At 40.3% G+C, this 26,802-nt stretch overlaps 1 protein-coding gene across 1 annotated transcript; it reads right to left on the minus strand.

Annotated features, from left to right (window-relative positions):
- Nucleotides 1-2,225: 2,225 nt before the first annotated feature.
- On the minus strand, nt 2,226-24,630 carry MYL10 (myosin, light chain 10, regulatory). The gene is made up of 7 exons (XM_009885119.1): nt 24,442-24,630; nt 16,552-16,638; nt 13,691-13,766; nt 12,126-12,230; nt 8,488-8,566; nt 3,494-3,542; nt 2,226-2,740 (listed from the first exon to the last, which is right to left on the minus strand). Exons 1-7 carry the CDS (start codon nt 24,442-24,444, stop codon nt 2,642-2,644), a joined length of 498 nt encoding a protein of 165 aa, XP_009883421.1. The 5' UTR covers nt 24,445-24,630; the 3' UTR covers nt 2,226-2,641.
- Between the last annotated feature and the right edge of the window lie 2,172 nt (nt 24,631-26,802).

The raw sequence follows: 26,802 nt of genomic DNA on the forward strand, positions 1-26,802 counted from the left end.
CAAGGCCATTAAGGCCCATTAGTGCACTCAGGGCTCTCACCCCTGCAGACAGGCAAAAAATTTAGAGAGCTGATGAAGAGCAGGGAGGTTTCTTCTTAGTCAGTACCTGATGCGTGTGTATGAGCTCTAGTGCTGACCTGAGGGAAGAAGGGAGGGTGTGCAGCCAGGGGAAGAGGAGAATGTGGAACTGCTCAGACTAGACTTCCATCAGCCTAAGATGCCGCGGAGCTGCCCTTGAAAAACTCATGTACCTAGGCAGTAACAGATGAAAAAGGACCCATCAAAAAGTGTGCGTGCTTTGGTGGAAAAATGTGACCTCGTCTTTAAAGAGCATTATCCTCAAAGTTTTTGCCTACCAGCTTGCATGAGGAAAAATAAACCTCTCTAAATTGAAGGCTAAAGATAAGCCTGTATGCCATTTTATCTAGTCTTCAGTTTCATTCTGAAATCTTTAAACAGTGCAAAAACCATAAGCTACATCTGACATCTGATGCCTGAGTGACTTCAGCTCATATTAATGGAACAGTCAGTACTTATTTGTTTGGGTATGCGATTTTGTGGAGCTCATACAAGGTAGTATTAGACTTTGCACATGTGTTTGCACCATACAAGAGTATTTTCCAGACCCACCACTCAAGCAATTTCCAACTGAAGTCTGTAAATGAAACATTCATTTTGCAGCCCTCTCCCATAGGAGAGAGCAGCTCCATTCTTTGCTGAGAAGTGCTGCCACTTGTTTGGGTCTGCATAAGAGCTTAAAGCAGAAGCTCATAAATCATCTTTTCTACCGTGCCACCAAAAATCCTCTACCTCCATGACCTCCCATTGCCTGTCTACAACCCCATCCCATAAGCAGTGGTCATACACCTATGAAGAAAAGCACATTCTGTGAAGAAAAAAGCCATCATGTAAGAACTGTGCTTGTACAGGAAAGCTCAGCTTCTGGAGAATAAGCCATGAGGTGGAAAAAGAGATCGTGTGGACTTCTGCATTGCATGAAGTTTTACTAGTCCCCAAAGCCCAGTCAAGCTGCATGCCTTGTTGGGAGGGACGGGTCTGGTTGACCATGCGATTGTTCCAAATGTTACAGAAACATATGGCAAGAAGTGCTAAAGCCCTCTCCACATCTTCAGCATGATTCATGCAAGAAAGGGCTGAATTTTGCTTCTAGCTGTGTTTACTAGTATTTTTAAGAGAGATAATTACTGGTAGATACAATTGGGAATCGCCTACTTGCACTAGAAGAACATTGCTGTTACAGGAATATGCTCAGTGCTTCTGGACATAGCAGCACGGGGTGAGATTAATTTTATCAACTTTGTGTCTGCTAAGAGCCTTCTCATTCCAGTTGTTCTATATTACTGAAGTGCACTGAGTGCAGGGTTTTGCTGGAACAATAAAAAATGCAGGTGGGGATGCATGCCACATCCCCGAGGCATGCAGATGCTAAAGCTTTTTAGTGTAATTTCTGCCCCTCCTGATGAGGGCAGAATTTGACAGCTTGCCCTCAAGTTCTTTTACTACAAAGACTAAGATGGAAACAGAGAAGTGGCTTGTTACTTCCTCTCAATGTCTGTAGGACTGCGGTGCCAACAACACTGATGCAAAAGGAAACCATTTTCATTAGTTGTTAAAACAGCAGAAGCTTGTTTTACTTTGGCTGCAATATCCCTCTGACTCCCACGCAGGAAGCATTCATGCAATATTCCACATAGGCAGAATATGTCCAATTCCTAGAAGTCCAAATACAAGAAACTCTAGCCCATTTTAGAAACTATGCTGATCTTGGATCATGAAAGTGAGAGGTAGTCTGCTTTCATGTGTAACCCTGGGCTACAGTTCCTGAGTTCTTTTCTTGCCTTTGTCCCTAGACTTTTGTCGATCTTTGGCAAAACACATCTTTCCACTGTGTGCCTCACCTGTAAAATAAGGCTACTGATCACCGGGTGAAAGACTAGGCGTTATTGTTATTTCATGGACAACCTCCTACATGTAATAAATGCACTTCTGAAGGGGGAAATTAATTATTACTGGTTTCTAAGCGTGCCTAGGTAAATTTTACTATGAGAAAAATAGCCACTATTCCACTATTTCTGTGCCTTTGCACCAAAGCAAATGAGTCAAGTGTCTTATGAAACTGGCCACATCACTGAGATGGAAAGGGCATATTGCATATTCACAAGAGCTTAAGATTGTTTTATTTACACTTTCATTGCTAGGGGCTGTGAAATGGAACAGAATTCTATTTACCAAATACTCTTCCTGGTGCAATAAGTTAGAGGATTTCTCAATTAACACATGTATAAAACACAAGAGGTTAAGCAACACTGCAGTGCCCAATGGACCATCTGGTGAACATTAGGATTGTCAATAAATCACGAAAGCACCAGTTCATCAAGAAAATTCCATTTCAAACCACTGTCAGGAAAAAAAAGGATGGGCAAAAACTCACAAAATTGGTATTTTCATCTTTTATAAAAACAGGAGCATTAAATAACTTTAATCTAATTTCAATTGTTTTATTGGTTCTCTTCTGATGACCACATGGCTTCACATACTGAATGTTTAGCTCTTTGTCTTGCACACAAAACCATTATGAAATAACTTGGTGCATCATGACAGGAGAAGCTCATCTCTCCTCTTAGTCTTTCTCCTCACCATGGGTGATAACGTAACAGAGGTTCTTATAGTCCAGATTACCAGAGACATCTGGAGGGAAAGCAGCAAACATCTGGTTGATCTGCCAAGCAAACAGGAGATAAGTGTTACAAACATAGGACTGTGGGACAGCAACATGTACTGCTTTTCATTTCCAACCCAGTTCAGCTCCATTCTGCCTTGATCCATTAACCACTATGGAAAATATTTCTTTAGCTTCAGTAAAATTGAAAGAGGAATTAGGACACAACTAGTTAATACAGTCCTGCTAGAATCCCTACAAGTTCCCTGTCAAAAAGAGCTCCAGGTAAGCCCTGGCCAAATAATGTACTACAGTCTGCACTCCATTCTGTTCCTGCCATGAACCGATTCCACTCAATCTCCTCTTCTGAAAATAAAGTCCCTCTAAATTCCTCCCAGCCGTCAGAATCCATGTTCAGTCTCACACAAACCACAAAGTCAGTACCTCATTTCAGAACTCATTTCAGATTTCAAACAAAATAACTCCCACAGAAATGGAAAACAGATCACAGTCCCCACCCAAACCCACTTGAACTCTAGTAAATTCATTGCCCAGCTCACCATAGGAAAGAACAGCAAGAGATAGGCCACGCTTACACTTGGATGGAAGTCCAAAGAATCTGTTTGACTTTGATTTAGCCATAGAGCTATTCAGAAGAGATGCTTTGAATTGTTCCTAATTGCTAGAGCTGGCATCAACCTTCTCTCAGTCAGGATTTCAGCTGAATTCATGTATTTAAAGAGGGGCAAATACTTATTGCTGAATAGTAGCTGGAGATAGATTCCTATTTTGAGTAAAGAAGGAGGACCTTACCTCTTCTTGACTGAACCGGTCTGCCTGTGTCATAAGCATTTCTTTGATGCTGTTCAAATAAAATGAAATAATGTGATTAAAGGGTGATAATGGCACATGACAATTCAGATGGCAAGATCCCTCCTGAAGTTGCATGAAAGAAAATCTGTGTGACTGCATATATTAGAGCTGTTAATCCTTACATGATATTGTAAGAGATTTTCTGTGGGCACCCATCAGTGTCAATGCCTCGCTCTGCCAACTTATTTTGCTTTTGTGACATTTTATAGAGGTTTAAAATTGTTTAAGGTTATTAATCTAATTGAAATACAGCAATTTTGTATGCTTATCTTAACCTAAAATGGTAGGTTTTCTCACTTGCTGTTTAAAGTTTGGATCACTTAACAAAACCAAAAGAGAATATTTTCTGTAAAATCTGAGGATGAAAGGAACAGAGCATGAAATGAGAAAGAGGACTTGAAAGAGGACTCCAACAGCTATCCCGAATCATCATCTGAGAATCCCTTTATTTGCATGCAGTCATTCCCAGAGGAGACTGTGAAACTGCATGAGACCTGTTGTATTTCACGGTACAATGTCTTGATCTGGAGTTACAGCACTGTAACAAGGAGCTTATCCCACACACAATCTGCATCCTATGCAATTACATCAAAGAGAATATTCTGGGGACAGACTCTCAGCTGATTTACCCTCTGTTTTCAAACCCATTGTGGGAAGTCAGTTGAGCATGTAATTTTTATACCTAAGTGTATAGGTGACTAGAACTGCCAGGAAGAATGATTACTGTTGCTAGTCTAACCCCTTTAGATAAAATGTCTTTATGTTTCACCCAGTTACTCATGTGCTGAGGTCAGTACATGCACAATTTGCTAGAACATCCACCAGTACGAACTCAGTTATATCACATAAACATCCCTTTCACTTGCACTAATAATGTCCCCTTCCTGTAGAATTCCTATATTAATCTCAAAGAGGTTGCATTCACACTCAAGAAGCAGAGTTGTCTCCTTTTGTTACTACCAAAGGTATTTCTACATTATCAGGATTCTTTATAGATCAGTAAAACAGACTATGACCCTGTGATAACAGCTGAGCAGTCTGTTAGACAAAAACAAAAGCTGAAGCAAGTATAGACATCTGGTTTAGTTTGTAGATTTTTTTTAAAAGGCTGCTTTTTTGAAGAGTTTGTTGTGGGGAGAGCAATAGCTCTTCTGGAAACGGCCTTTCTGCTTTTTAAAGTGAATATATAAAACTAACTATTTATAATAGCAATCATGCCCGCACAGGAACACTTCTATGTGAGCAAAATTCACCTACTGTGGATGCAGATGCTCAGACAAAATAGTAAAACTTCCCTTTCTGCTCCCGTACACCATGCATCTCGAGTGAAAAAAGTCTAGTTCTGATGGCAAAGCTACAACTGTACTCCCTCATATCTCTGACACACATATTTTTTCCAGTAAAAGGCTACAACAAAAACATGTCCCAATTTGCATAAGAGTCATATACACTTCTGAATCTCTTTCTTGTTGATGTGAAGTGCTCACTTGGAAGGACAGAAAGGGAAACCAAAAATAAGAAGTTTCTGGGTAATGAATAAGGATCTTACCCACAAGGACAAGAGTGAAAATATCCATGCAAGTTTTGGGAAACACTCTGAAGTCACAGACAGAGTTTAAGCTATTGTACATATTTTTCCTGCATTACTTTACCATTCTCCTCACTTAGCAAATCTTCATCTCTTTCGTATTCCTGTTTCTGTTTTCTTACCCTGCCTGGTTGTTGTATGACTGCATTTTTTGAAGTGGAATTCTCAAGTGAGCAGTGGGTGCGAGACTAGAGAGATCATTCTCATCAGCATACATTGATTATTGGGTATGTGTGCACTGGGGCAAACGGCATTAACAGATGTAAATAGGCATGTGATACAGGAAGGAGCTCGGTGAACGGAAGGAAGCACTTAGAGCAATTTTGTCAGATGTCACAAATAAACTTCATCACAAATAGGTCTGAATTAAAAAGAAATCTGGGCACTGTGTGTCTTCTATTCACATGCTTAAAGTATTTAGGGGAAAATAAAAGATCAAATATCTAATTATAATCTTCTGATGCACAGCCCAGTAGGCTCTGGCACACTCATAAGGAAGAAGGACTGAGTTAAGGATCTATGCACATTTTCCATTATTTATTTTATAAGGAAACGAACACTCACAATTTCCAAAGCTAGAGATTATGCACTTTTTTCTTTGTGTATCTTGTTTTCTTTTTCAAAGACTATTTGCATCTCAAAAAAAAAAAAAAAATCAAAAAGAATATCCATTTGCCTTGACGTAGGAGTCTAAATGTTATCTCTTGTCCTGGCTGACATCAGTTCCTTCTACAGTTACAAATACTTTGTTGCATTCTTATATTTTCAAAACCTTTTTTTTAAATTATCTGTGAAATCTCAGGGACATTTTCATTTTCCATTGGGATTGCCCTTTCTACAGTGCTCTCTTGGAGAAAACCAGGTGAGTGGAAATGAGCAGTGCTCTACAACTATGATGAGAAACATCACTAGCTCAGCCAAACTAATCTCCAAAGGTCCAGAATGCACATAAACTCCCTGGGTCCATTTTCATCTGGTACAAATCTGAAAAGTTTTGTTGGCATCAGCATTAGACACAGTTGATGTTGGCCTGACTCACTTTGTCCAATGAATGGCATTTAGGGCTGAATCATCTAACCTTTCCAGAAGCTACGCCAATTTACACCAGCTGAGAATCTGACCTAAAGCATTTTCCCTTTTTGACATCATGCTATAGGAAGGGGTTTATGTGTGGTATAATGATGCAGACAAACAAAGTCTGTCATTGAATTTGGAAGTAAGTTATAAACTCCTGGAGCTTCTGGAAAGGTTAGAAGACTCCATCCCAGCTACCATCAGATGGACTAAGTGAGTCATTTCCAGACTAAAGGTGAAAACACGCAGAGGGAAGAGACATAAAAATCCCCAGAAGGATGTTAACTCCATGAACATAAAAAGAAGTTCTGATTAAAAGGTCAACATGGCTGGCTTTGGAGGGAAATATTCCAGGATTTTTTAATATGGAGAAATATTATTTATTAACATTAACTGTCATATTGAAATGGCTGTATGAGCCAACATAAAAATTATTTCAAAACCTTCAAATGTCTAAATTTTGGAAGCATATGAATAGAAGTTAAACCTCAAAGACATTCACGGAATTGATTTAATGGTTTGTTCTGTAATGATCAACATTACCCTGGGGTCTAATAAGTAAACATTATGCTCTGTTGTGGTGATGAACTAAAACAATTGTCTAATGTTAGCAGTGCAGTGGGGGTGGGGACAAGGTTGACCTTTTCCATCAAGGAAAAATAAAAGTATTTCTCTCTCATCTTAATTTTGGAGTGTGATACTGCATTCCTAATTTGCCCCAAACTCCAACTGCCTTCCAGCATCCAAGGAATGTAGAGCTGGACACAGGGTGGCAAGCTGCAGATTTTGTATGCAGTATATTGTTACAGATAGTGGTGGGAAATATAACGTTTCATGGGTTTTGTATTATCAGAAGGTTGTATTTCATGGTTGTGATTTCACTACCGTGTGATCTGGCCTGTTTGGGAATAGGCTGCATTTTATTCTGATTGTTTGAGTCCCTTCTGATGTATCTCTCTGACTGTTCTTCCCAAGCTGTTTGGATAATGTTAACCCCAAAACAATCAGGACGACTGCTAACCCTCTGTTCCTTCTGATTGTTTTAATAAATTTAGAAGTTCTTGAGTGAAAAGACTGTCTCTCTGCTTTTATTTTGCATATTGCTTACCATAATAGGACTGTCATGCCCACTGGGCATTACCACTGTCACAGAAAAGCATATTGGTAACGGAAGGAAATATTGTACGTGAATTTTGTATTTTCAACTAACTTTCATGATACATCGATAATTGCAGATAATGTCATAGAAAACTTCACCTCAGATGTTCTGGTAACAGGTTTAGTTTTCATTTATTGTATCACATTATCAGCAGAATTCCTTGATGCAAATAAAATTTTGTAACTCACGATTCCTTAATAAACTTCCTATACATTTTATGCTTTATAATTTCTACTTGAAAAGGCTGCAGCAGTAAAAGTATAGACCCGAAATTCACCAAGGAATTGAAGCATATGCATCAATGTGGGCACATAAAGTGTTTTCACTGGAGCCATAGGTTAGACCTCCTCATCCACTGCCCTGATTTGATATCATTTATCTTATTTACCCGAAGGCCTGCTTACACCATTGTGGCAGTGCAATGAGGATTCACATTTGTGCAATTAGCACTTAAAGTCCTTTTACCCTGCTTTGTTGGTGTAACGGGTTATGAATACAAATTAAGTACTGCCTCCTTATTTAAAAAATAGCTATATTGACAATATTTGCCATATTATTAATAGTATTATTTGGTTCGGCTCCCACCATGTCTAGTGGAAATTTATAGCAAATTATTGTCTAGAAGCAGAAGGCTCAAACAGTAAACACATAACAAGGAAAATGTCCTCACTAAAACCATGTCCCGGAGTTAATTAAATTGATCACTTTTTTAAAAAGGGGACTAGCTTTCCATTTAGTCAAGCACTCTGAGAGTTAGGCACCAGACGTTCATTTTAATTTTACATATGGAGTTAATCTACAAAGAATCATGTGTTGATTTATATCCAGACCTTCAAAAAAGGCTATCTAATGGCCTACATGTGATTGTATTTCCATTGCCTCTTGCAATGTCTGAAGACAATAACATCTCTTTTTGGTATACAAACACATTCATACAATAGTCCGGACTTTTAACTCTGGCTTACAAAGCTAAATGTTTCTCTGCCTGACAGTTCCTCTGTCTCTTAAAATACTGTGAAAAAGATACCTTTTAAGCAGTTCTTTAAACCTGTGCAATTATTATTATTATTGCTATTACTATTATTCTTTCTAAAGGATTTGAAATAAACTTACTAGTCTGCCTTTATGTGGCCTTTTCCTTCTGGGTCGAAAATCTTAAAAGCGTTCAGAATGGTTTCTTCTGGGTCCGTGCCTAAAATTAATGAAATACAATTTAGAAGCCTGGATGTATTTCTGTAGCTGCCGAATACTTGCTAAGTAATTGCATTGACATGAAAACAGTGCAAAATGGAGAATTCTGCAGTTGTAGGTTTGAAGACAAAGGTTCCTTAAGTCGGCAGCATTTGTCATGTCAGATAAACAATAGAGGTGAATAGTTCAATGCTCAGAAGCTTAAAAATAATAACTCATATCTATTCTATGTCTGCAGGAGAGAAAACTTCCAGGAACTGGTCTCCAATATCAGTACCCAGAGGATTAGTGGCTTTCAGAAATGAAAATATAACAAACTGTTTCCATCACTGGCTTCCTTTAATCTTGTACTGTACGTTCCTTGTAAAAACACTTTTTGATGTTACTTGTTCTTCACTATATAGAGAAGAGGTTATTTCCCTCACTAAAGGAAATGAAGCTCATCATAAAATCAGAATGTCAATGGAATGCAATGGAAACAGGATGATCAATGTAACATGGTGATTTGCACTTACGTTCTGCAGTGCACTTCCACTTAAGTATCTCTTCATTAAGTGTTACTTATAGAAACAGGATGGTTTAAAGCATTAGACTGTGGCTCCAAGATTTTGCTTCTGCTCTTAGCTGGGCCACAGACTTTTGGTATGACTTTAATTTCCTTGCTCCTCTGTTCCCAGCAGTAAAATGATAGTAATAGTCTTCCTTTTCTTCCATCCTTTATCTGTCCCATCTATTTACACTGGAAAAAATTTGGGTCAGGGACTAGCTTTCACAGTGCCTTAAGCTTGGCTGGGGTTTCTGACTGTTCTGTAATATTGCAGATTCTGAGTATACTCACTTACAGTCAGTTTCAACCCACACCAAAGGATACGCTACATACTCTGTTTCTGACTATTCTCCAGTATTTCAAAATATTACAGTAGTCTATATAATACAAATTATTATTTATAACTGTAGGAAACCAAATTTACAAGCAGGTAGACTGACCCACGGACAAATGAAGCTACTTGGGATGCTGAAATGGTGAAAGTGTGATTAAAAAAAGGTAATAACTTGAAGAATTGCAGTTTCAAAGTTTGCTTCACAGTTTGGCAGAGATAGAACCAGAATAGAACCCAGTCAAGGTTCCCTGCTCTAATGACTGCATACACTCCTCATGCCTTCTTAGTTTTCTTTGTTTAAAAGGTTTCACAAGGATTAGTAGCAGTATCCTAGTGGATATAACAGTGAATAAATCTAAGGCTATATGGCCGCCTCCTTGCCACACACCGGTCGTGTATTTTTTTGCCAAGCTGAAGGCAATGGATTCAAACCGCCGTTAACATATGATCAATACAAAGAGCATTGGTATTTAATGAGTGTTTTGATTGTCCCATGAAGAGAAACATCTTCCAGCTCCACGGAAAGGTCTGCATTTTAAGTAGTCACCACTGTGTGGGGGATTTTGTTTCCTTACTGTGTTTTACATCTTCTACTCTGTCATACCCTTGGACTTTGCCTTTGAAGAGAAGCAATGCAGCAGGCATTCTTTATTGATTAGCTGGTAAATAAAGTGGTTTCTTTGATGTGCGGCATCTCTGTTTTCTGTACAAATTGTATTATTCTGACTCCCTGTAGAAACAGCTCCATGTGGTTGGCATTAACATAAACCGAGTTTTGTTAGCTGTTCATCTGGCATCATAATCTCAATATACAAAGCTAAAGCTCGTCCTGAAAATCCCAGCTTCCCCTTTATGACAGAAATCAATTATAGCACAACAAATTTTACTTAGAAAGCACCTTTCACCAAATTCTCTGAGTGGTACTTAGCTAATAAAGAGTGTTGCAAAATTGCCATATCCACTTCCTCTAGCCCTTTCTCCCTTTCTAATTGCACTACAAAGGCTCTTCATCCCAATTAGTTTTGATTGGGAATGTGCAGTCTTTTGGCTCTGCTTCCTTTGCATGACAAACCCAACCAGAAGGGCATGACAAGCACAGCTGTGATTTTCCCTTCACCAAATGGAAATTAAAAAAACCCTCCTCCTCTGCTAGTAGCCAACAGGAAACCTGCAGACAAGAGGGGTATGCTTTACCATTCACCTTCCTGTGCTGGCTCTGGTTTTAGGCCACACAATCGGCAGGGCCAGACTCTTTGCCAGCTTCAGCAATCGTAAGAGACAAAAGGGAGGAGGGGAAAGGAAGAAGAGCTCATTTCCATGCTCTGTGTGATCACAAGCATCACAAGTAGACAGGAATGGGTAGCTGGGCACCCCACAAGAAATAGTCACGTATCCCAGAAGGAAGATTATGGAGAAGGGCACTACCTACTCTGCACGATGACATCTGGAATGTAAACGTGTAGGTACCGCTGTCATCAAGACAGATCAATGTCTGGGTAATAAAATCCCCTCCTCAGTGTCAGTCTACAGCCTTCTCCATCACCTCTTATGCTTCCCAGACATGCTGTGCTCCTTAGCAATACTGTATTTCTTTGAGGACTAGCTACATTAATTCTTTCTTTCAGACCTCTCTATTTTCTACTGAAATTCACTGAAAAATTTCTACTGAAATTCTACATTCACTGAAATTGTGCTGAGCAATATAAAGCCAGAATCCAGCAGCAATACAATAAATGTTTTTAACAAGGTGGGATCAGATTTTTCCATTTTTCTGTTCATTCGTTATTATAACAAACTTCTGGGATGTGCTTGGCTAAGACCATCATTGCTGTGAAGGTCAAGGCTTTCACCTATCTCTAATGCATATAGGAAGACGACCAGAGGTTTCTCTTGGCCTCACACTCCCTCTTGCGCAGTTTCTAGTCATTAACAGTATAAGAGATATGATTAAACTAATAGCTCCCACAACAAATTTAGTACCCACATTTTCTGAACTCACTACAGTGATCCCTATATATTCTGTGGCAATGGGCAAAATCCCTCCCCTTTATCATTGTAACTCCACTGAGATTAAATTATTTCAATTTATTCACTCCATGAAGAGTTATTCAGCAAAATCTTCATCCAGTGGCAAAATCACTATTAACCTCAAGCGAAAGCAAGGCTGGGCCACTGCGTTACAACCGTTACAGAAAATGAGGGAAGGCCATGTTGCTCCTTCATGCCCTATTACTGCAAGGATGATGCAGAGGTCATGTTTGCATAATGAACCAAAGGAGCGCAGAAAGTTTTTTTTTGTAGAAATACTGAAAATCCTTTAAAACCAGCTACCACTGGGAGAGATACCACTATAGCACGAGCAACAAACTTCAGCCTAGGAACCTACTGCCAGTGAATAACTTGTCTGCACTGTGCTCCAGGCTGCTGTGATTTCATTACTTTCTGGACCTCAGCTTACCACTTTCATGTTCGCTTATGTAAGCTGAAATCACACCTTTGAATTGTCCTCTGGACCATCCCTTAGCCTTTCCATACTTCAGCTCTGTCTGCAAAATGGAGATCACTCCTTGCCTTTAAGCATTGTTCTGTGGATACATTATTATAATTTGCAAGGTGCTGAGATATTTCAGTGCTGCGGATCTTTGACAGATATCTCTCCAACCCCCCAAAGGTACTTACCTTTCAGCTTTTCCCCAAACATAGTAAGGAAGACAGTGAAGTTAATAGGACCTGGCGCCTCCTTCACCATATCTTCAAGCTCTTCATTCTTGACATTCAAACGACCTGCAGAAGAGATCATTTTTCATAATAAATCACAAATTGTGTTTCAAAAAATGATTCCCATTCATCTCCTCCCACTGGGGAGCTCAGGGCTCTGTACAACTTTGCTAATAACATGGTAGAACACAACTCCAGAATACCCCAGTGTAAAATAAATTGGCAGAGCTGGCTTTAAGATCAAAGGGTGACTGAAGGAGTAAGAAGGATAAATAATAAGGACGTGGCCAGCAGTGGACAAAAGAAGGGGCACTTCCAAACAAACTGTTTTTCTTTTTTGTTTTTGTTTTTGTGTTGTTTTTTTTTGTTTTTTTTTTTTTACCTCAGGTGAAATACAGGCTCCACTGATATTAATATAGCAGAGTTCAAAGTGACTGAAGTGAATCCAAGGTCTCTGTCTTTGCCCTCCTGTATATTGAGATGGCTTTCTGAGTAGAGAGCAGATGGATGAGTTGAGTAGTCATATCCCTTCCCCATCCTCGTGCAGTCCTATTGATGAGAATTTAGACCCTACGCAACCCTACTCAAATTGAGTAGTAATTTGCTGTGACTGTACTTCATAGGCATTGAAGGGCTTCACTGAACAGGAAAGATACCAGAACTTGGCCTTAAGAAATAAATATTTCAGGGTAACAGTAGCTACAGGCCAAAGTTTGCAAACCTCATTGTCACAATAAAGAGTTCAGGAGCTTCTGCTCTTTGCACTGACTCTGCTGGCGTCTGATTCCACCCCAGGGAGCACTAAAGATTCTTATCAAACTCTTTTTAATAAGATCCAGATGGCAAAAGCCCAAATGCCTACATCACTGTTCAAGCCTCAAATGTTGCAACAAGGATACAGCTCCAGGTTTGGGATCATGAGCATTTTGGTTTTTCCTTTCCTTGGGAAGATTTGCTTCAATCTGCTTGATGTTATCGGATTGTGATGCACATGGAATGGACAATACTTAATCTCACGACATGTACATTCCACCCCACATAAATGCACAACAGCACAGAACCTCACATGAAGTCCTCCTACTTTTGTGTGGGCAGAGGGGCAGCCAGTCCATGGTAACAACATTAATTGGTAGATATTACATGGCTCCTAGATGAAAAAGGTGCAGCCTGTGAAGCCTGGATTCAGAGGCAAATCAGAAATGCCTGGCATGGACCCCTGCTTGGGTGGGCTTTTTATGGAACAGTTGCAGGGGGGGATCAGTGCCTTTGGAGAGCTGCCAGCTGCACAGCTCTGTTGCACCCGTCAGTGAGTCCCAGAGAGACCTTCATTTTGCTTCTGAAAGAGGCTGCTCAGGAGACTTCCCAGCTGGAGTTACGTAGAAAGACAGCAACTACCATAAAGGCTTCCTTTTGCCTCCTGTGTATCGCGTTACTTCTCCCACTGTAATTCTAATGCAAACTTTTCGTATGTGCTTGAAATTTAAACTGCATTTCTTTTAAGTATTTCATAATTACTACCAGTTTACCTAGTGCAGCAAATGTGTCTCTCAAGTCTGCTTTGTCAATAAAGCCGTCCCTGTTCTGGTCCATGATAGTAAAAGCCTGTGGAAGAAAAAGGAAAATTTGTTGCCATTGCCGTGTTGCTCGGACAGTGCCACAACCACTCATACCAGTCCAGGGGCTATTATATTCACGCTGGAAAGAAGAATATTTAACTTCCTTTGATTCAGCCACATCATGCCACATCATTGCACTTCCCTCACTTTCAACACATTACTGTATCTTGGCAAGGGCCTTAATTAAACCCACCCAAACTTCTTCGAACTAAATTAATGCTCAGTGCAGCATGTAGCTGGGCTGAAGCCAATGCTGGCAGCTCCAGCCATTCAGGCCTTAACCCATAAACGTTTGAATTAGGGAGGCTTTAGTTAGGGAGGATGTAGTCAGTGGTTACCCCATGTGTTTTGTACCTTTCCCATACCTCATTCCTTTGTGCAGCTATCACATTCTGTAAAATATTTAATTACTGCAGATCAAGCTAAAGTCAATTTCTTCTGGACCTCAGAATGATCCTTCATACAGAGATAGCTGAATTTTCAAAGGAACAGAGAAATGTAAGTTTCATAGTATTATTTATTCGAAGTTTGTTTCTCTTTCCAATAAACTGTATCCTTCAGACTGTACCCTGTGCTCTGACTGACCTTTGTGTGTTGACCTTAAATACTTCTGTCAGGCAAAATTTAACTTTTGATAGAAAAAAAACAGTTATTTTTCTATTTTCAGCCAACACAGAATTTATGTATTCTACCCACTATTTACCAAGCCAGCTAACTGCCTATCTATTTATTTACCTATTTGCATGTCTGTCCATTCGCTGCTATCAAACTTTTAATGTTTTATTGATTTTGAAAGATTTTAATGACCTGAAATTCCCCTGGTCATACTGTGAGGAATATTAGTAGAACCAGGCATGTCTCTGAAGCTGGTTATCTGTCTGACATGCACATCACTATGAGAGCATATCTTTAAAATGGCCAGGAATTATTCTTACTTCAGTATTATTATGAAAGACAACATTCTCCTGAGAATACAGCTAGTCCATTGCAGCTACAGTAACTTGCAGAGTTTTAATGTCTACTGCTCTACAGGGGGCACTTCCTTCCATGATAGTATTATATCAACATATCTTCATGTAGTTTTACCTCCAGTTTCTTACAAAGCCCCACTGCTCACATTCCAGTTTGCCCATGTGATTACTTGCAGCATGCATGTTCATAACCCTTCATTTACCTGCCAAACCATCGCCTAATAAAAAATTAAGCTTAAAGTAACTCTTTAGAGTTACTTTCCCTCATTTTGGAGGGGCTGGCTTTAAACGGTGATCCCCACAATCTGGAAGCAAAACAGAAGAAAATATGAAGAGCAAAGCAGAGCCCAGCAAGCTCACAGAAGACAGGAAGAGCATTAGGTATGTATTGTAATGGGTGAACCTGAAATAATGCAGTAACAGCAATGCTGAAACATTTTCTGGTGAGCTGGTTGAAATCTCTAGATAAAAATGCTCTGATCAAAACCAGCTTTTCAGAAATACTTGTCCCAAGTATGCAGTCTTTAAACATACCATGGTCTTGGTTTTCACTAGATCAATTCACTCCCTCATGCTTTTGCCATAATTCTGCCACCATCCTCCCAGAAATGCTCCTAGTGTTATCTTACTTAGAATAGATCAAATGTAACTTTCTGACCAGGTCTTCTTTTTGTTGGTACGTCTTCAAACAGTAGTCCTTACAGAAAATAAAACTGGTGGTTCATGTGATACGGAGAAGAGTTGGGAAAAGAGTGTTAAACATGTTCCCACTAACTCCAGGGGAAAAGTTAGTGGTTTTAACTCATTTACCTGGGCCATATTCACTGCCCTTTGCATGGGTTTTTAGACGCATTCACCACTGAGCTTCACTGGTGGGAATCCTCATGAAAAGTAACGTTGAAAGCCATATGCACAAAACGAAACAGTAGCTATTTATCACATCTGAAATTGCTTTGGAGATGTGAATTAGCAAAAAATAGGCAAAAAAAAGGAATAATTTAAAAAGACAAACCAAGGCAAAATGTGATGGCCTCAGACATTCTGCAACGTCCACTCAGAAAAAAAAGCATAAACTCATTGAACAAATTATCTGTCTTTAATATGCTTCAGCTTTTACGCCAGCCAATTAGATTTGCCTCCTCACAGGTAACTGGTCAAAGAATCTACAATGCATGGCAATACCGAATTCTTTGGGAGCTAAAGGATGCTTACTTAGTTAATCTCAACATGTTGCTTTGTTTTATTGGAATTTATGGAGAAAGTCAGCTGAGGGCTTCTTGGTATTTTTGTTTCTAGTTTGTGGGCAGTATTAGAAGGGCACAGAAGAAATATTTTCTATTGCTATTGTGGAACAGTCCAGTAATTAAAGCCCTCATTCAATAAGGTATCTCTATTCGGGATAATACTTAACCACGTAAGACTATTCTTATTTAAAATACCACTTAACTTTAAACATGTGCTCAAGTGTTTTCCTGAATTAGGGCTAAAGTGGATGAGATGGCAATTTTCCTTTATTTTGGGGCAGGGGCTTGGGGGCTTTTCAAATAAGTCTAGAGCTTGAAACAGGAGAGTGAGGGAAGGACAAAATGAAGGAAAGAAAGAATGAAAGAAAGAATGAAGGAAAGAACAAACAAACACACAAGGAAAATGATATACCAGCCAAAACCACAGAGATGATTCAGAAAACAACTGTGTGTTCTATTAAAGCAGATGGAGAATTGAATAAGGATTACAAACAAAACCTATGTTATTCATTAGCAATGACAGGAGACTATAGAGAACAGCAGAACAGCGACCAACCTCTTTGAACTCCTGGATCTGGGTTTGTTCAAACATAGAGAATACATTGGAACCACCTTCTATCTTCTTCTTTGCCTTTTTTGGAGCCTGTAATACAAATAAGAAGATCAAATATATATTACTTCGTCTGTTAGGCACCCATGAAAACAAATTCCGTCTTTAAAGGAAGGCAAAATATATACAGTCAAGTAATACAAGAGGATTGTGTTTTGTTATGACAAGGTTTTTAATTCAATCATATATATATATACACACATATACATAAATTGGATAAAAAATGCTGCTGTAGTAACAGATGAATCTCTCACAGAAGCTTTTTGCCATTCCCTTGCTCCCCCTGGAACCTGACAGCTCAGATAAACAAGGACAGCTTGTCACTCTGCTGCCTTAAAAAAGGTGAGGGACCTGAAGTGTGACTCTGAATACCACAGCTGGTCCACTGCTTGTCTCCCCAAGGAACGGGCAGTAGAGTCCAGTTCCAGTAGAGTCACCTGTGCCAGACCATTAGAAGCAGGAGACTAGCCCCCCTTCTGCGCTGGCTTTTCAGAGCTTTGTACTACAGGAGGAGTCATGTAAGCTTGTAGTCTGGCTTGGAGATGTAAGCTAAAATTTCCAACCTGCTGTTCTCAAGAAATACAAGTGATTCAGGTAAGTGGCTACAGGTACTCCTCCCCAGTTCCCACGCAGGGACAGGCAGCCAGACTCAAAATGAAGCCCTGCACGAGGGCTCTTTTCAGGAGCTATAAAGGGAAAAGATATCATTTCCTACTCACACAGAAATGTTTAGAAGTCTGCTCTGTCTGGACCAACACTGACTGAACAGATTCTTCCTATGTAGGAAGGACAATCTATATTCTTGCACCAACCTATGACACTACACTACATTGCCTTACTAGCCCATATATTTTTAATATTCAAGATAGTCATCTTAAATAAAAGGGCGGGCCTGGTTTTATCGCTGTTCTGCAGTCTGACGACCGAGACAGAGAAAGACTGGGGAAAGAACTACAATGATATCTAAGAATCTAATGCTCACTAAAAATCAGTCAGAACTAGACCTCATTATCTATCTTTGAATAAGGGCCCAACCAGCTTGCCTAAGACAATACAGTTCTTGTTCTGCAGTAAAGAATAAAATCTGCGATTCCTAAGGATTACAGAAGTGTTTTAACCACAGCCTTATCCTTACTTGAGGCAGGATAATGAGCGACATCGCCTTTTGAGTTCCCTTCCAGACAGATTATTTTTTTCTTTATCATTTTTACTTTTAAACTTCATCATCATAGTCCCACCTGGTTCTCATGTCATGGAAAATTAGTCTTACTTAGTTTGGGCTATTCTGCATGAAACAGAAGGCAACTTCTACTGTCTCCTTTCATCAAATAAAAAAAGCCTGTGAAAGTTCAAATTCAATACTGATTTCAAATATCCTGAGGAGCAGAGCAGCTCAAGGAAATATTCCCACTTGACTCTGTTTGAAGTACACATTGTCTGATCAATTTAATTTGCCAGGCAGATTTCTGCACTCAGCCACCCTGTTTTAGATCCCAGGTTGAAAATTAGAGCTATGGTAGACACTCATCCACGTACCCACACTCCAGACCTGTCAAGCTCCAATCAGTTAATGCAAAACACTAAAATCTGGAAATAGGAATGGAAATTAAAAGAAAAATGTATCTGTAGTGAGGATAAAAATAAGGATAGAATGCCACCATAGGCATGGAAAAAAAAAGTGAACAAGTGGAATGTTTAATGAATGTAGAAATATTGATTTTGGAATAAACAGATTCCCTCCTCCTCCTACACATGAAATAAGTGTTATTTTGAGCAGTAATGGGCAATCTTCCATATAACGTGAGGTGTCTGGTGGAGGTTTTCAACACTTCCAGATAGAATGGAAATATTAAGAACAATCCTATGTATTTACATGTATTGGTTCCCCACGGTAAAAAGAGAGCAGATGTTACCCAGCCGAATGTATTGCAAGCTGTCTGGGGGAAATGACCACAGGGCGCGAGGCTCGCCTCAGCATTTTTGGATGGGGTAGAAGAACTGGATCTTCTGTGCTCGTGTAGTTGGTCTTTATGAAGACAAAATACACTTTACCATTCTCGTGCTCTGCTCTGCTGTGACCAAATACAGCATCCAGATTCAGCATGATAAATATTCTCCATGCTAGCAAATAATCTACATCTTTTTAAGCTTCCACAACGAAGGACAGTGGGCTCCACCTCCAGGTTTTATTAACTTTAAATGCCAAACACTGGTGATACATCTATCATTCATCAGTCTAATAGGTTCTCTGTGCTGTAAGGCTTTAGCTGTAAGAAAGGATCAGATAAACCCAAAAGCTGTGGCTCAGTATCTGTTAGAAACAGACTAGCAACACAAAAAACACCCAAAAGTTTCTTTACATTAGTGAAGTCCTATTCAAGGCAAAGAAGACTGAAGACTAGTTACCCACAGAACAATCACTGTACTAGGAGAAATTCATCCTAGCATGATATTTGTTCACTGTTACTCTCTGGTTAGTCATCTCCAGGGATCATAAAGGAGATCAGTGCCCATGTCGCTCAATCTATCTTTAGTTTTTCTGCTGAAGCTCTGGGTGTGGATCCTATTTATGATCTGCTCACTTGTGGAATGGGGCTGAGACCACCAATACATTTCACAGGGGCCAATGAACAGCTGTTGGATGGGAATGGCTTTCCATCACCAGTTTCAAGCTAATTCTCTTGGCATGAAACGTATAGAGCATCTTGGATTATCAGTCTCTTGGTTTTTGTGTACGCAGTATTGCGAACATAATTTATCTGCTCTGAAAGGCTAGGAAATCCGTAATCACAGGAAGAAACTGCACCTTGATTTTGCGTGACTGGTGGGTAGGCAGGCACTATGAAGAGGAAAGCTGAGAGATAAGTTGGTGGAGCAGGAACAGAATATAGTACATTGTCACTGTCTTTCTGGTGGGTAAGTCAAATTAAAAGGCAGCTCTAGGAGAACAGAAATAGGTCTGTGCTGCTCTCTGACAACTCCAAACACTCCAGAACTTTTTAATGAATTGAATCTGGATTCTGACTCTGGAGTATCTGAAAGAATATCATAGCAAAAAGAGCAACACAGAACTGAGCAAACGTATGGTTTCCAAACCGTCGAGGATTTAGTGGGGGACCTACAGAGGAGCAAGTGGGTGACTGACACATCACTTCTGTCTGCCTTGATTTCCCCATTTGTAAAATGCAGTGTGCCGAGCTGCACTTTGCAAAGATAGCTGATATATCATTGCAACACGTGCTTTGAGACTGACATACAAAACATGCCAGATGAGAAACTGAAGCGCTGAGGGTCCCCTGGGCTTGGATTCCGAGGCCTCAATAGCACAGCAGTGGGAAGAATGTTGCAACAACTGAACAAGCCTATTAATATTCCTGCCTGAGTGTATTAATCATCCCATTGTGAAGAAAACAACACTTCACTTTAGAAGAGAAACCACAGGCTTGTCGCATATCACTCACATTCATCTTACTAGTGTTAGCACTCTCTCAATGAGCCTGGATTTTAAAGGTTCTTTTTTTCTTTTTTCTTTATTTTTCCCCCTGGTTTGCTTAGAAGCTTTAAATGAAAAAATGGAGCCATACCAAAATCTGGTCCCAAGAAAACTGAAAACTCTGTTGAACCAGGCATTTGCTTTGAGTTGAGTTTCCTCGCTGAGGTTCTTTATATTTCTCCTCTCTGGCGGTGTCAGGGAGCCAGAGGGAACAAGGACAGTGCAGTGACACAGGCAGGCAGAAACAAGGAGTGTGCGCTGCCCTTGCCTCTCTGGATATCAGAATGGGATTCAATTTTTATATGTTGCGGAGCGGGGTGTATGTTCAAGAGAATCAGAGTAAAGAAATCTCTGATTTCAGGGTGATCTAAAAAAAAGGGGGGGGCAGGGAATCAGTTTATATTTCTACATGCAAAGGAGGAAGGAGCTGAAAATACTTGGTTCTTACTTCAGAACATGAGGCGTTGTTTACCCTGATAAATTCACAAAAGGCTGGTGCTAGAGCAGGTTCATGACACCAGAGATACAAAGGAAGCGACAGTGGATAATTGCAGAACTTTATCATCTCAGGCCCTCGATGAATTTTGCAGACAACCCAAAACAGACAACTTGCTGCAAGATAAACAAAGGTACAGCTCCATAACTGGTGCTACTCTGCACTGACTGCTCAGGTGCACACTTCTACCCTTTAGTGAGTATGAAGTAATCAACCTCTACTTAGCATTTTCTGCAGAGCAAGAATGTCTGCACAGCCAGTCAGGAAAAGTGGGCAGTGCTGCCAGAAGCCACATTTTTGGTTTGGTTTGGGGATGTCAGTTCCCTGTTTGGTTCACCATGCCTTTAAACACTCAGAATATACTAAAGTAAATAAAGATGCCATGGTTTGATATTCCTGACAGCCAAAGTTAAAACACAAGCAGAAAGTCTTCCCCACGCAGCAACTTACTGTGTCTTCTTTTAATTTTTTTTACCAGAGGAGACACCAGTGGATAAGCAGGTCACCTGGGAGGGAGTCCTTCAGAGAAAAAGCACGGCGTACACTATTAAGAGCCTGATTCTGTTGTCTTGTACCCTTATGTGCTCGTTCAGCCCAGGGCAAACCAGACATAAGACAATACCAGCTTTAAATTGCGCTGTTTCACATTTTATACTTCCTTCCTCTGCAACTACGTTTGTTACTACAGAAAAGACAGAATCATCCATCATCTCACTCAGATTCTGTCCCCTACTGTGATCCACAGTATGAAGTTAACTCTGAGTTACTATTACTTTTTCATCCATCACACTCCCTCCTTGTTTTTCATCCACTCTGGGATCTCAGTGCTGACATTTCCTGTCTTTGAATTTTTGTTATCATTGAATCCAGCTTCTGAATCAAAAATTACAGCTCAGGCCCATCCAAGGGATTTTTGCAGCACTGGACAGACTTTTTGTTGATTATTGTCTCACAAGTTTGCTCTGCTGAGATAATTTACTCAGCATCCACACCGCAGATCCCAGCTATGGACAAGCTACCATTTTTTTAGCGTGGTTTATGTCCTTTTAATGGCAGGTGAGCCACATAAGGCCAACCCAAGTGCATGCCTTTGAGGCAACAATCTAGAGGAATAAGCAACATAAACTGCTCTAAGGGCACAATTTGCATTTCAAACAGGCAACAGCCTCAGATCATTCAAATAAAAACCCACGTTATCAGAACTGAGAAACAGAAGATCTTTTTATTACCTGCTCTTCACTCACAAACAGATCCCTCCCTTCTCATCCTCACTCCATTTTATATGTAGTCGCAGCCTCCCACACACCCACACAGACACACACCTTTGATCCCTGCTAGATACAAAAATCTGTTGGACTGCATCCTCCCTGCTTCACACTCCCATACACTAAAGCATTCTACTTTGCCCCACATAAAATCCCTTCCCAATCACAGTCTCCTTTTTTCTCTTGCACAGATATACAGAGAGAACGTATTATCTCCCCAAACTTACCTCGGAACAGCAGATAACCTCTCCAACCACAGACTGCTTCACCTCTATGACCCTAAATTCGCCAGCTGCTTTCCCCACCCAACAAATTTTCCTCTCTGGCATTTATGTGTCCTCCTTCGTGTAACCAGATGAACGGTCCCTCTCTACATACGCAGCCCTCTATGCTCACGGACGTGCACATGTGTACGCACACATGCATGTGTGGACACATCGACAAACACTTCAACAGCTAAACCACTGCCCACATTTTCTGCTCCTGTAATCGGCATTGCTCCACTGAGGTCAGTACTTGTTTCAGTACAGGTGGTACATTCCAGACAGTTAAGCAGGCTGCAAAACACATTTGATCAGAATGCAATCTATTTCGGGGAATGCAGTTCCCTTCAGCATACAGAATTTGCTACAAGGTGTCACTCGAACTGAGTAAACAACAGGAATGTTTTGGGAATAAGAAAAAGGCTTCCCCGTCTTTCTTCCGCCTCTCTTCTTCCCTTCCTTCTCTCCATCAGCACAGAGCACGCGGGGAGACATCGCAGACCCAACTTCACTGAATTTCCCTGGAATTAACAGAGCTGCAGACAGTTCTCAGAACTCCATTCCACAGCACTTGTGTGGTCTGCTCTTGTTAGAAAAAATATCTCCCTGAACCCGGCCTCTCTCACTCTCATCAGCCCTGTATGTCAGAGCCTAGTAGCACTGGCTGACTTGTAATTATTTTTTACTATGCTGCTTTGTCTGCACTAATCCTTTGAAAGTAGCTTTACTGCACATCTGAAATATTATGATGCTATAAAACCTCTGTAATATTTATAAATCCCTTAAGACATCATAAAGAGAGAAAAAAAACTCCCCACAGAGTTCATCTAGCATAATTACATATACATTTCCCTCTGATTAATAAAAAATGATCACTTCCTTATGTAAAGATATTCTTCAGCTTTCTTTCATTAAGGCTATTTTTTTTTTCTTTCCATTTTAAATCTGTTTCATGTGTCCCTGTATAGTAAGGTACCTCAGAAGATTTTTTCCCAAAACAAAAGGCACAATGAAAAGAACCACCACAGAGAATCGTCAGTCGAACTGGGAGTGAGGAGGCAGAATAGTCTCTCACTATATTTTCACATCTCCTAACTTAAGCAATTTCACCACAGAATGTTCTGAAATATCTTCAAACCTCAAGCAGTGTGGTGTGTCATTGAACTAAATAGGAGGGAAGAAAACTGGTAAATAAAATTTAAAAAAAAGAGGGGAAAAAGAAAACCTAAGACCCAGCACTTGCCCCCCACCCCACAAAAGGGCTGGCTTAGACTTTAGTGAAGCTGATTAAAGGGAAATCTGTAAATCCACAACTGAAGAGGCATAATCAGCACAAGGCACTGCTCACTTGTAAAGCAGTGGTGAAGAACATGATTAGTGGCTTGCGTGCTCAGTGCGAAACCACTGACACTGGGCTTGCACTGACTGAAACTGGAACCTGATTTTGCGCGTGGATTTTAGAAATTATTTTGAATGTGGTTTTATCCTGCTCAGAACAGCACTTGGAGCACATTCATCACCTGCTTAAATGGGATCAGGTTTGAACTAAGCTTTGAGAAAGCTTTTCATATACAACTCCCTCTCCAGTGTTCTCCAGAATCAAATATTCCACAGCCCCAGGGAGCCACTGGGCAGCATTACTTTAAGACAGCCTGAAAAGGACCTGCAAAAAGGAGAAAAATAAAGGAAGAGAAGATCACCAGATTTTTTTTTTTTTTACTATTGTTGTAGCCATTCCTCTGAATTTGCAGAAGACAGAGATAGAACCCAATGTGCCCACTGCTCCTTAGGCAGGAGTCCTTCTTTGCTCCTTGGAATCACATCAAGCGCACCTTCGGTGCAGAGGTGGCTGTTGGAGTCCCAGAGCTAGAAGTCAACAGTGAGCAGGGCAAAGACAACACACACAAATTTCCGCAGTACTTCCTTCTTCTCCCCACAGTCTCAAGAGCAACACAATTACAATTATAGATATCCATTTCCCTCACTCCCCATCACACCATAGCAGACCTTAGCGCTAATTAACAGCAGCCATGCCAGTCATTGCTGCCCTAGTGTATTAGTCTGGGGAAAAGATGCACGAGCTCTTCCCTTCGGCAAGGGCATCTATGTTCCCTACCTTACTCATTTGTTCACACATGCAGAAAAGTTCTTGGAAGTTCACAGGTCGCTCTGTGGGATATAACTTCATTCTGGATGCGATACTAAGTATGAGATTTCATGGGGTCCAGTGTGATCGTTATTGCTCTGTTTGAATTGTTAGGGTCAGAAAGAAATACAGACAGACATAAACAGACAGACATGGGAAAGAATAAAACCTACCATACTGCTGCTGTTCCTTCTACCCCTTCTCTGCCAACTAGTCAGCCAGCAAACACAATGCCATTTGTCTCTTTATATAGTGTCACCAAGGAATAAAAATATGCCTGCTCCAAGTTTAGACAATAGATGTAAGGTTGGAAAAGTGCAGTAATTGGATCCCAATACCATTCCAAGCATCTGTTCCATGGACGGCTTTTGCTTTCACAGAAATAATGCAGTAGATAAGTAGAGTAGGCAGTTGGGATACAATTGTACAGCGCTCACAATAAGCTAGAGCTGAAGGGGCTTTCCCATGCACTTCTAAATAATGAACACAGGGCACGCACTAAGAAGATTTTAAGTGGACATGGCATCCTGAAAAAACAGAAAGAGAAACATGCTCCTTGAGAAAACGCAGAGGAAACCAGCAATAAATCCAGGCCACTGAGATGTCTGGTAGTTCCAGAGCCTGGTGCGTGCATTCAGAGCTCCAGAAAAATGACTGAGATTCTGCATAGGCGCATCTATAACTGGGAGGTATCCTGAAAAAGCACTGCTCTGCAGGTGGCAATACAGTGACTCAGATCGGGTCTGTTTTCCCTGAATCTGTCACTCATGCCTGAAGTCCAAGGGCCAGATTGCAACCCACTGCAAATCAATGGAGAGTCATGGACTTCAAAGCATGAAAAAAGAGATGTTGGTAATGAATAGGGTGTTAAGAACAGGAGAGAACAGAAGGCGGGGTAGGAACCATGAGGGCTGTGTCTCCTGGGGAATGGTCATGGACATTAATGCGTACACATTCCATTCTATTCATAAATCATGTTTGGCGTTATCACAATGGGCCAAAACATTAACCAGTACAAAATGGCGTAATTTCACAGACATGAAATCGTATTTCCTAAAGGTCTAAACTGTATCTGTGAGAGTACCTATACAGGATAACCAGTGCATTAAAAATAGCAGCAACAATAGGTTTTCAGGAACATACACTAGGATCTGAAATACTTGCCAACATCAGTCACACTAACCTTGAGTCACAAAAGTGCTTAACCAATCAACCGAACTTTGAGACAGACATACATTTAAGTATCTAGTTGAACAACGACCTTTTTCTTTCTCCAGGTCCAGCCGATTGCAGTGCTGTCATCTCTAATCTTAGATTTGACTGCGTGCTCTTCAGGGCAAGGACTGTTTTAGCTGTTGTGAAGTACCTTGAACACCTACAGGGATAATTAAGTAATAAATAAGCATAATACAATTCATCTGGCTTTAGCGAAATTGTTGTGGATACAAGCTGGAAGTTAGCCCAGTGTTCATCGTTCTGAATTCAGTGACATTATACCAATACCCAGTGTAACACAGCATAAAAATAAATCCCTCAGTCCTTTCGCCTGCAACCGCCTGCTGGGTAGCAGACCCAGGTTTGTATACCAGATTGAGTTTGGTAATACAAAAAGCTCAAAGTAAGGTTTTTGAGGAAAATCCCACATAATTTCAAAGGTTCATTGTGATAAAGCCTTAGGTCCTGATTCAGCAAAGCCGTTAAGCACCCACTTAACTTTAAGGAAGGAGTAGTCCCATTGAAATCGGGGTAACAGGTCACACACTTACATTTAAGAATATGGCTACTTGTTTCGCAGGCTCAGTGCTCTAATCCTAACAAGACAGCCAAATGAGCGGCAGCTTTGTCACTGAGTTCACTGGGCCCATCCTGTGAATTTTGTGTCCTTTTTTGGAAAAATACTTATCTTTTCATCCAGCCATTTCATGAGTTTGTCCTAACAGCTCTGTTAACAGATGCTTTGTACTGTTTCTTTGGGAGTTTTGTTTTCTCTTATCTAGTATATCATCAATCATCATTATTATCATCAATTTGCTCCTTAGTGTTCTAGCTTGATCTGCAGGCATTTTCCAATAGTGCATGTATTTTCTACATTGATCTTTGTCTTTTCACAGAATTTTTATATTAAATGAATTCTTCCAAGCTGTTTTTAAATGACATGACATGTTAGGATAAAACCCACCCACCACTGTGTTTGTAACGCGCATGTCCTGAGAGACCGGAACCCTCTCTGCTTAGTCTATAAAACAAATCCACAGAGGAATTAAGGGAGACATACATCTTGTCTTTAAAGGTCTGCTTGCTACTGCAACTGCCTCCAAATTATAGAAAGGCTCCAGACTGGAGAGGGGAGGGAGAGAAGGGGGGAATAACATAAGGACTGAAAAAGAAAGGCTTGAATTTAATTGCCCTAAAAATTTCAATCATTCAATCTGGTAATTAGAGAGCTGGCTGATTCAGAAGGCAATTTCATTGGGAAAAAAAAAAAAAAAAAAGAACCCAACAAGATAATTGATGCTAAGTGAATATTTTACCTG

The sequence above is a fragment of the Charadrius vociferus genome, unplaced genomic scaffold, assembly GCF_000708025.1.
Source record: "Charadrius vociferus isolate BGI_N301 unplaced genomic scaffold, ASM70802v2 scaffold54, whole genome shotgun sequence".
Classification (NCBI taxonomy): Eukaryota; Metazoa; Chordata; class Aves; order Charadriiformes; family Charadriidae; genus Charadrius; species Charadrius vociferus.

Excerpts from the sequence above, each read along its gene's own strand:
- MYL10 (XM_009885119.1), bottom strand. Across the intron at positions 13,767-16,551 it reads AGATCCAGGAGTTCAAAGAG|GCTTTTACTATCATGGACCA; the intron begins GTTGGTCGCTGT and ends TTTCTTCCACAG. Across the intron at positions 3,543-8,487 it reads GGCCACATAAAGGCAGACTA|CATCAAAGAAATGCTTATGA; the intron begins GTAAGTTTATTT and ends TTATTTGAACAG.